At 37.7% G+C, this 11,555-nt stretch overlaps 2 protein-coding genes across 2 annotated transcripts; both read right to left on the bottom strand.

Moving 5' to 3' along the window:
- Positions 1-2,830: 2,830 nt before the first annotated feature.
- Positions 2,831-5,159, bottom strand: LOC137811841 (pentatricopeptide repeat-containing protein At5g18390, mitochondrial). Its single transcript, XM_068613696.1, has 2 exons — positions 3,482-5,159; positions 2,831-3,121 (listed from the first exon to the last, which is right to left on the bottom strand). Exon 1 carries the CDS (start codon positions 4,908-4,910, stop codon positions 3,564-3,566), a length of 1,347 nt encoding a protein of 448 aa, XP_068469797.1. The 5' UTR covers positions 4,911-5,159; the 3' UTR covers positions 2,831-3,121; positions 3,482-3,563.
- Positions 5,160-7,369: 2,210 nt separating this feature from the next.
- LOC137811839 (uncharacterized) lies at positions 7,370-9,828 on the bottom strand. The gene is made up of 4 exons (XM_068613695.1): positions 9,620-9,828; positions 9,236-9,459; positions 8,948-9,021; positions 7,370-7,673 (listed from the first exon to the last, which is right to left on the bottom strand). Exons 2-4 carry the CDS (start codon positions 9,455-9,457, stop codon positions 7,580-7,582), a joined length of 390 nt encoding a protein of 129 aa, XP_068469796.1. The 5' UTR covers positions 9,458-9,459; positions 9,620-9,828; the 3' UTR covers positions 7,370-7,579.
- Positions 9,829-11,555: the final 1,727 nt, after the last annotated feature.

Raw genomic sequence — 11,555 nt, 5'->3', positions numbered from 1 at the left:
GCTCCTAGTGCGTGCGGGTCTCATGTTCGTGGTTTCTGGAAGCCCCCCTTGACTATCTGCGATTTGAGGGCCGAAACTAGGTTGGAAACTGCAACTGGAACTGAAAAACTTGTGTGGTGGGACTGATGTTTTACATCGGCCCCACGGTGGGCGCCAAATGTTCCGTCCGGTTGACCTGGGACGTCTTCGTGCGCAACCTCAACCGTCAGCTAGGGACTCCTTCCCACTGGTTACCTGGGGATTCCTGCAAAGAAGGACAAAAGGGCACCCTAGCGGCCGTTTGCACTCCGACACTCAAGTCAGCCAGCAAGAAACACCAAAAACTATGCACCTCCGTATCGGAGCACCGTGTATGGCACTCTGAAGGTGGTAAAAAGGAACTGTGTCTAGTGTCTATTTTTTCGTTCCGGCAAAAATCCTTCCCCAGTCCCTCGCACGTAACCTCAAGGCTCGAGCAAGCAACTAGAGCGTTTCTGGAAAATTTGCCAAAAGTTCGAACCCCGTTCCCCACATTCAAGGCGCTATTTAAGCTACCCCGCATTCAAAGCACCTTAAAGCGCATTTAATTATAAAAACGTAACGCATTTAATTAGCGCATTTAATTATAAAACGCAACGCATTTAAGACGTTAAAAACGCTTGGGAGCCTTTATAGTACCTTAAATGCTCGAAACGGAAACTGTATTAAATGACTTTAATTACCTGGCACCTGACTAAATGGCGTTTCTATTCTGACCTGGCTGCTGTACACGTGGAGGGCCTCACAGCGCCATGACCCCATCTAGGGGCGTTTCTTCGTGTGAGCCCTCCTGCTTGGGAGTGCTACTGCGCAAGGGGTGACTTTTTGGGTGCCAACTCATGCCCCCAATCATCTAGTCACTCACTTTGAGAGCGTATCTGCCTTTCTCTCGTACCCTGCACCTGGCTACCCTGGGCGTGACCCTCCTCTTGAGTCGTATCTGTCCCAAAGGCGTCTCTGGGGCGGCAGGGGTACTTCACGAGTCAGGCTGCCCTACACTGGTGCTATTACTATGGCCTTGAAGCCACCTTTCTCTTCACTTTATTACTACCCCGGATTATCGGGACCTGAGGTCTTCCCACGGCGTCGCTCCCTCCATGGTCTTTCCTACCCATGGGGAACCACACTGTGATTGCCTTGCTTTAGTGATATTTGATCTTGGCAACGCCCTAGTTGGGCGACGCCTTACCTGGGCGATGCCTTAACTAGGCGACGTCTTACTTTAGGGCGATGCCTCTCTTGGGCGATGTCTCTCTTCTGGGCGATGCCTCTCTTCTGGGCGATGCCTCTCTTGGGCGATGCCTCTCTTGGGCGATGTCTTACTCGGGCGACGTCTTACTTAGGCGACGTCTTACTCGGGCGACGTCTTACCTTCCTTGGGTCCCTTGAGGGGTGCCACCATGTTTTGACTTTGACTTCTGGTCAACGCCCGGGTACGGGACGGTACAGTTAGATACAAAACTATGTTAACAGCGAAAAAAGTAAGATGTGTACGAATTTGGACAACATTTCTTTAATCAATTCTAAACTAATTTACAAGAGTTAATACTTATTTATAGTGTTAAGGACAACCAAGGTGTAAGTTTTAACCCTAAGAATTCTCTACTATCATGGTGACAATTGACTTCCTCTAATTGGAGAGAATCCTATCCATTCCCATGAAGACAAGCGGTGTTTTGACATTGGTGGGAATTCTTTCTATTGAAGGAATAACATGTAGACCTTCATGCCTTCCTTGCTAGTCCGTGCTTTCTATAATGCACTCTAGTAATTTATTCGTGCATCCTAGATGGTATAGAGTTGCATTGGGTCCAAGGAGGTCTGATTGTAACTCTAGCTAGACTATTTTTTATTTTATTTACACCCTACTCTAATTGGCCCAATACATCGTCCATGACAATTGGCTCAAGAAAATGGCTCAGATATAAGTCCAAAATAAAGTCTATACTATTTTGTACAATTTTTACGAAACTAGAGAAATTTGAAAATCAATCAGTACTTAATTCTACAAGAAGAGAGTACGGGAACATTCTGAGTTTTGAATATCCTTACCAACCCCACCCTAGAAATCATCAAAGACCTAGGAATAAACATTTCCCAAGGGTGGACCTTTTCCTCCATTTCTTGGAAGAATTTATATAAATGAATTTTTAGATTGGGAAGGTGGTACAAATTTTTAATAGGCACCGTGTAGAAGAAGATAGAAAAGTATCCCTGGCTACAATGAGCTTTCAGGGACAAGCCATGTATTTTGGTGGACCACTTTACTAAAAGATCCTTCTATTCACATTAGATACTGGAATGAGTTAAAGACTACTCTTAGGACACACCATATGTTCCCTCTTACTATGAAAGGGAGTTGATGTATCAACTCCAAAGACTTAGACAGAGGGATCTATCTGTGGAGGAATATAGGCAGAAAATGAAACTTCTCATCTTGAGATCCAGTGTCAAGGAAAAATGCGAGGTTATTTCAAAGTGACCATAACCTAGATTTAGTTGAGTTGGTTTGACTATGTGTTAGGGTAGAACAGCAACTCAAAAAAGGTCTACCTCTAGGAAAGATAATGCTAACACACATCCTATTCTAGAAGATGACATAAGAGGGAGGGTTACCCCTCTGAATATGGGTATGATGGGTCATAGGGTAAAGACCGGGAAAGGGATCGAGAAGGAGAAAAAGAGATAAAAAAATGAAAAAAGTTTATCTAAAGAAGCCAATTGTCACCATGGGAGTAGAGAATTTTTAAAGTTAAAATTTGCACATTGATTGCGCTTAGCATTATAAATAAATGTTAACCCTCCTGTAAATTAACTTAGAATTGATTAAAGAAATGCTACCTAAATTTGTGCACATCTTGTCTTTTTTGTTCACTTTTTGTTAGCACTAGTTTTGTGTCTAACTTAAAACTTATTAAGAGTTGGCCTAACCTCTATATTTACTATCAAATTCATCTTCTCCATTAAAATTTCTTCATCCATTTAACCCACGCAAGGCATCCATCAAACAACAAGATGTCAAAAATCACCAAGAGCTACATGGAATCAAGCTAGGACTACATCAAATAGTGTCTGCGTCTGCACTTCAGGCCCCTCAAGACATCTGTGGATTGGAATTATAAGAAAACATTAGTAGACTAAAATGGAGATATGCTGAAGAAATTGAGATTTTAAATACATGAAATTTAATGTGATATGTGATTTTTTTTTTTCTGTAAGCAAAATTTCAGGGGTAGGTATTCATCTTTAAGGAGTAGTGTTTTCTGAACAAAACTATTTTTTTTTTGCTTTAATTCTATATCCACAACATGACTGTACGACATGTAACCAATAAATTTCTTAAAGGTATGAATGAATGATGGAAAAAATCATCAAGTTTATGAACACAATTGACAGTGAAATATAACTAAATAAGAACTACAGCCCAACACAGATAGAATAGAGACAGTAAAGGATTTAAGACCTATATTCCAACGAGTAGAGGATTTTTGAGCTTGAGGGATGCAGAGCATGGGCAATAATGGTAGAGGCAAAGACATGATCCATCAAACACCACGGATAGAAACTTCAAGCTGTTGCACTCTACTAGCCAAATCATGCTTGCCAGAATTCTTCAACCCATCAGTAACCATGTCAAAACAGCGGGAGATGGGGACCAACCCCATCTCAGTCATTTCAAAGAGGTAGTTTGCGGCCTCCACAAACTTCCCGGCACGACCGCACATGGTAATCAACATGGTATAGAGAGGGCGATTAGGAGGGTGTGCCTTGGCCTTCATATCCCCAAAGAAACAAAAAGCATCATCAAATTGCCCCCTCCTACACAGAGCCTTAATAACAGGCGCATACAAGCTAGGAAAGGGACGGTTACCATCCTCAACGAAATTATTGAGCAACCTAAATGCCTCGTCAATGAAGTCACTTTTAGAAACTGCGGGAATGAGAATCTTGTAAGTGTTGACATCAGGAACCATCCCTAAAGCACAAACCTCGTGATAAAGATCAACGCAAAACTGAACCTCTTCCTTGCACACTGTCTCCACCACGGCATTGAAAGTTTCAACATCGGGAACGATCCCTTCCTTGATCATCTTCCTGACCATTCCCTTGGCGGATTCAACGTAACCGGCGTTGAGGAGGCCTTCGACGAGAAGGTCGCGGCCGCGAAGGGGAGGGTTGAAGCCCTTCTCGCTCATTTCCCTGAGGAAAAGCTTGGCCTCGCGGAGTTTGCCGGAGGAACACCAGGCGTTGACGAGGACAGCGTAGGTGGCTTTGTCGGGGTGGAGGCCCTTGCGGAGCATGCGGCGGAGGAGGGCGTAGGCGCCATGGAAGAGGCGGTTGTGGCAGAGGGATTTGAGGAGGGCGTTGTAGAGCGGGAGGGTTTGGGGGCAGTTGAGGATGGGGGCCTTGTTGAAGACCTCAACGGCCTGGTCGATGTGGCGGTGGTGGCCGTAGGCGTCGATGAGGGTGGCGACGGCGGCAGGGGAGAGGGAGAGGCGGTGGTGGAGGGTGACTTGACGGATGAGGGACCACATGGTCTGGTAGTTGTTGGCGCGGGCGAGGGTGGTGACGATTTGTTCGAACTCGAGGGAGGTGGGGGTGTAGGAGGGGTGGGAACGGGCCCAGTTGAAGAAGCGGAGGGAGGGCGTGGGGGCGGTGGAGCAGGCGCGGAGAACGCGGAAGACTAGCTCCGGTGTGACGTGGATGCGGAGCTTGTTGAGGGTGCGCTCCAGGTAGAAGTCGCGGCGCACGATATTGGAGATATGGTGAATGACGGCGAAGTACTGGTCTCGGGCTGAGGCGGCGGTGGTTAGGGTTTTAGGGATTGAATGGAAATTGAGGAGAAGTGTTTTGGTTGGGGTGAGGATGAGTTTTGCGTAATTCTGCAGCATTGCGTTTGCAGTAGCTACAAACCGAAATCCACAGTTACAATGCTCAACATAATCCCTCTCTTCCGTTTACCTTCTTTCATCTTCCAATTTCATTACACTAGCTCTTTCATTTCAAATACAGCCTTTCATGTGGGATCTCCTACATGCTCCAATTACACATTTCTTTCTTTCATCACCCCATGTTAGGACGTTCCATGAACACCATCATTGTCGAGCTGGAATGGAAAGAAGAAAAAAAATTAAAAAGTGAGACTGTGTGATTTAAAAAAGAGAGTACATAAATTTGATTAGAAATTTTATAATAAATGTGATTGAAAAATATTATATTATTTATTTCTTTTATATTAAAAAAATATTTAATTTCTTTATTTTAGTTTATTATATATAATAGAATACACTAATAAATACTAATAATATAATTATTAAAATCATTATAATTAATTGTATAAACAAAAATATTAATTAAATAGAGGCTAATCGGTTATAGGAAAATGTCTAATCGATTATCATAGGTTTTTTTCTTCTTTTCATTTTGACTGTTTTTGCATGTTTCGAGTGTATTGAGTTTTCAATTTTCTCTTCCATTACATCTGCAGCAACAGCAATTCTATAATGAGTTTGTTGAAGTTATTCGTTTGTCACGGCGCAGCATATTCTGTGCGAGATACTTTGACATCATAAATGTAAATTACTTTCATCTTACGTCTAAATAAATTATTACTTTATTACAATATAATGTTTTATTTTGTAGGGTAAATGTCTTTTGTGAACAGTGGTGACAAGAGTATTTTCCTTTTGTGCCAAGGAAACACCGAACCTATAAATAGTTATTGCTCAAAAGTTAAAGGGGGAAATAGGGTTTAAGCACTTACGAGTTTGCAATTAGCAACAAAATCTCAAGTATCTTGCATAATGATGAGATATGGAGGGGTAAAAAAATTTGCCAGGGACACGTATATTAAAAAGACCAGGGACAAACGAGTAGAGCAAAAACGAAAACAAAGACTCAAGTGCTAACACCTGCATGATGGAGGCATACCTGCATGAAAAGTGGAACATCTAGATGACTATTTTCTTTATAAAAAATTCAGCTTTTATTTTTAGATCCTTTGGAATACAGAGCTCACACTTGTCCATGGATATTCGATACTGATTTCCCTTTCCCCAAATCCTTGTTTCCTAGTGGAAAGGTTGGGCCATACATTTATATTGTTGCTTATTACCACTGACATTTTTAAAGAGTATTTCTTTAGCCACTAGAAAAATAACTCACCAGCATTCCATTTTACATTTCTGAACACTCTTCCTGAAATATTTCTGATCTGCAAAGAGACATAACCCAAATTTTTGAATTCACTATGGATGATAGTCATATATCTCCTTTATTTTTTTGCCAAAAATATTGCTTGCCAGGTTGAAGCTGATTAGGCAACTGAATATAATCATAGATTGTTTTCGAGTTGTTTTGTGATTCTTCAGGTAAACGGGTTGATAAAAGAAAGTAAAACGCTGAATTTCGCAAATGCATTTGCACGAAATAGTTCGTGCATGGAGACAAAAAAAATTCACGAATAATTGCGAGTTTTATCACTGATTAGCGGACTTTTGTTAAGTGTTTGGTGTTCCACTTATGCATTAAAAGGTGAATAAGGACACAGTTGTCACTGCTTGCAGGAGTGGACTCAATATAAAACAGGCCCTTCGGCCTAAAATTGTAAAGCTTACGGCGCTGGTCTGGTAAATTCAGATTAGTGGACTTTTACTATTTATGGGCAGTTTCTTCTTGCACCCTTACATTTTTCTTCCTGCACCCCCACAATGTTATGCAAAGACCAAATTGTCCTTATTATTTTTAAAAAACCATAAAATGCACTTGAAATTTATTTTTTGCATTATGGATTACGAAATCCGGAAAAATTTTGGATTGGCACTTTCGATAAAATTTTGGATCCACTAATCCGTAATTTAAAATATTTTCTCATTCAAAAAAAGCATTCCGAATCCTCCAATCCATAACATAAATATGCATTCCGGATTCAGAAATCCATAACTCAAAAAAAAGCATTCCAGATCCACGAATCCATAACAGGATTAGGCTTCCAGATTCAGCAATCCAGAAATCAATAATTTATGCAAAAATTGCTTCTGGAACACCCCCTCATCCAAAAAAAAAATATTTAGTTCCGGATTGATGAATCCGTAGAACACTCCCAGATCCCTATTTCCGGTAACTATGGTGTCCTTTTTCAAATAAAAGATTAAGGCCAATTTCGGGATTTAGAAAATTGTGGGGGTGCAGGAAGAAGAAGCCTTAATTATGATAGTGTAAATCTGATTGATTAACATTATTTAGCTGGTTTAGATATGAGGAATCACCCCTACTTATCTTCAAAAGAACGTTGTTTCCTTATAGGTGAAAAATAAATGTCTTTAGATCAATACTAAAGCACTATAGCAGCTTACTCTAAAATGGATGTGGAATATCATCTTCAAAATCCATAAATTTTACCCATCAACAACTCCCATTTATCTTTCAAAGCAAAAAACCTCGGATCCAATAATGGCATTGCTTAAGAAACAAGAAGGAAATAAAACATAACTACCAAACGGACCTACTTATGGGTGGCTCTGAACATCAACCAACATCTGGTGCTTCGGAAACAGCTTGATTAGCTTGGACTACCTTTCTGTTCACCGGTATTACCTTGATTTGGTTTCCCACCACAACAGAAAAAGTGTGGAAGCCTAACACGACCACAGCTCCTACAGAAGAAGTCAGGTCAATTACTCATCTAAACTGGAAAAATAGAAAAGTTTAATAGTTTAATCATTTCGCAAAAAGTACAGAATGGTCCTACACTAAGTAAAACCAACCTATGCACGTCACATATAGACAATAGAAATTCATTTGAATTTTATCAGTGCAAACCCGTTTTAAACACTGCACAGGCAGTTGATGATGGAATCCGCACATTGCAGATATATGGGGAAATAAATTTTAAAGTTTACCCTTCCCTGCCTCTCTTTTCTCCCTTTTGTTCAGAGAAATTCTATGTTAACTTCTTAGACAATGCTGAATCATCAGCTAAAAGGAGGGCCCAAGAACATGGATCAGGCTATTCAAGAGCAAGGTTGAAAGCGAAGTTCCCAAACTCTATTTTCTAATGTTTCTAAAAAATTGAACAATTGTCCAACAACACATGGTGAAAAAGAAAAACCAAGTCCGATTAAATATTTTACATATATGTCCTCTAGCTTAAGGTCAACCAATCCTTGGGTGTGATGATTCTCAACTCAACTACTAGTTGTCCTTCAACTTATGATGTATAAAGAAGAATTTGGAACAGACTGATATTGTCAGCAACTATCTAACTTCAGTGAACAGTTTGAGTAGCATTAGAAATGAAAACTAATTTAATTATTTGATAACTTCATATACAGTTTTTAAGCAAAACTAGAGCATATAATTTCTTGATTAATTCCTATTGAACTGAAAGTGCATTGCATAATAGATCCCAATTAATGAGATTTGAGGCTAGGATAGGAACTGGGCAAGCAAGAAACCAAACACAATGGTATAGAGGAGTAAAGTCTGGTAACTCACTCCTCAGGATCTTACCATCATTTCTGTTTTCTAGACTGTTTATTAGCAGGTTGATTAATTGTGGAATATCATGAGAGCAAGAAGGGGATCACATCTATGGCATGCAATGAAATAAAAAGTTCCATTCCTCTCCAAACATCAGAGTAGTTTCGCTTTAGAAAAATGTATTTTCTTTGTTGTGTTGTGAGCCTTATAGGTTGTGGGAAATTCTAAAACTATAATATTATAGACTGAAAGATATGACCATGCAGAGCTGAATTGTTCACTAGAAGTTTACTTCACACCTAAATTGAACTGTCTTATACTGATATGTATTTCATTTAAGTACCCGTCATTCAAAGGCTCTAATATAGCTAATAACAAGAAATTACCCGATATTTGCAAAACATATTAAATAATAGCAAACAATAATGCATAACAGATGAAGTCTTACTTGCATAGGACAATCACGGGAATAGGTTTCAGAGCTTTTGGCCCATTCCTTATTCCTCTTTTATGCGGAGAAACCTGCACGATATACAGAACCATTAAGAAAATGTAAAAACACAAAGCCGAAACAATAACAGTTCACAAATTATAACACTCACACCACTCTTGCTTAAAACACTACAATCACATCACTGTACTCTATCTATGGATATTCCCAGCAGTAAAATTCAAAACCTCTAGAATGCCAAACAAGAACAGGAAATCCAAAACGGCAAATAAGTGAACAGGGTACCTTGCGTTTTGGGACACCCATGAGCTCCATTGAGCCACCAAAAGAGAAACTCGGGGAACTGAACTCGGGCAAAACAGGCTGTGGTGACTGAACCCCAAAATCAATGCTCCTAGATAAAGCAGAAGATTGGGGCACCGATTGAATCAACCTACTAAATCCTAAAACACTTCCTAATTTCCCTTTCCCTCCGGTGCCCCTCACAATTGCGAGTCTCGCAGCCATTCCTGTGATTGAGCAACAACAACATCAAAAACACATTGAAGATAAAGATCCACAAAATGGTGGAGATTCAGAGGAAATAAAGCGAACGCAGAATTTGAATAAAAAATTAATGACAATTCGACCAAAAAAATAAAAGAATAAATCAATGAAGTTGGGAGTTACCGGAATGAAATTGTGTAGGAGCTCCGATGTTTGTAATGGAATTGAATTAAGCGAAGTTAATTATTGGTGGAAATAATGGATTGAGTATCGAGAAGCTGCATTAGTTTGAGGTGGTGTTCATGGTTGCTGCAAATTAAGTGCCACTTTTCAAACCCTAACATTACAGAGGATAAAGAAATAGGGTAAATGTAAAACCTCGTTTTCAGCATTTTTATTAAGGTATCGTAAAAAATGTATTTGTGTAAAAAGTGTATACATTGGACCACAATGTAAAATACTTTTAAACTGTTAAAAAGAAATAATATTTTTAATATAATTTATATTTAAAAAATACATATTTTAGACTTATGAAAGAACATTAGAAGATAATGATTATTTTTAAACAAATTAATCAAACCCAGACATAAATTATTAATCAATTTTGGTATTTCACAAATTAAGTATATTTGTAATTTATAAATAAATATATTAATTTATTCAAATATTGTTTAGATAAGTATTATAGTTTAGACACATGCAAATGCAAATGGATACTTGATACAATTCTAAAGAAGCATTTATCGTTTTCAATTAAATAAAATAGTATGAGTGTATATCTATCTATATTATATGAAAAGTCAACAAAATTAGAGTTAGTTAACTTCAAGTCAACAAATTCAATTATAAATTTGTAAATTTAGTAAAACAAGGGATTTTTTGTTATTGAAGATAAAAAAAATTATAAAAAATGAGAGTAAGGTGATTAAGAAACAAATTGGTTCTCCAGTTCATCCATCATTGAACTCTTCAAAAAAATAAAATTGAATTAACCAAACACACATTAAACCCTAAATCAATTCATATACTTTCTCATCCGCATCTAAGCATATACATGTGAAAGTTTTAGTCTTTTATCTCATGAAGTAAGCAAACAAAACATTGTTTAGAATAAAACAAACTAAACAATAATTCTAATTAAATAATATAATTGAATTATCAACAAGCGTTCAAAAATAATTCATAAGCAGAAATCAAAATTCAAAAAGACCAAACTATTCAATGTAGTCTATTACATAAATTGAAGAACAAAACTAAATTGCATAGAAACTTAGAATTCAATGTGAAATCACAAGAGAATCAACCTAAAAAGGTTTAGTTTTTCATGTGGAAGAAAAACGAAAAAAATTTACAAAGAAGAAAATAGAAAACCAAGGAAAATAGTGCAGCTAAGTTAAAAAGTCTCTTCCAGTGTGGAGTTTTGTTATGTCTTCTTATAAGTTTTCTCTTCCTCGTAGATTTCAAATTTATATTCCGTTATAGATTTTTGTTTTCAATATTCTTTTCACATATTTTTGTAGATTTTATTTATGAAATTTTGTAGATTTTATTCTCCAATTCATTTTCTCTAGTTTTGTAGATTTTGTTTTTGAAATTTTGTAGATTTTGTTCTTTAATTCCTTTTTACAGATTTTGTTTCCACTTTTCTTTAAAAAAAAAATTCTTCTAATTTTATTTTGAATAAACAAATTAGACTTTGATAATCGAGTCTAAAACAACACAATTTGCTTGTGTTAATCCATAGCAGATGAATCTAGAGCAAACGGTCCAATGAGCTTTGAATAATCAGACAATCTACTTTATACACAGCTTAGCTTTTCAGTCTTTAAAGTATTTTATTCCTTTACCAAACTCAAAATCCTAACTTTCTAAAACTATTGAAATCATTGAAAACAATCACTTGTAATTTAAGATATCATCAAAGTAATACAAGTAAGTTAATAGGCTTAAAAATGTGAATTTAATCAATAATTGCAGTTAAAGTCCAATTAAATCTAATTAAGTAATTTGTAATTAAAATAGTGAATTTATTCTCAATTACACTCCGAGAAAGTAAGCTTGAATACTTTAAGTGAGTAAAAATGTGTTCATCCAAGCACTAGACGCAAGCAGACAAGAA

This window comes from Phaseolus vulgaris, chromosome 2 (assembly GCF_000499845.2).
Source record: "Phaseolus vulgaris cultivar G19833 chromosome 2, P. vulgaris v2.0, whole genome shotgun sequence".
Lineage (NCBI taxonomy): Eukaryota > Viridiplantae > Streptophyta > Magnoliopsida > Fabales > Fabaceae > Phaseolus > Phaseolus vulgaris.
The sequence above is the reverse complement of the archived record's forward strand: the minus strand, read 5'-3'. Positions and strand labels throughout refer to the sequence as shown.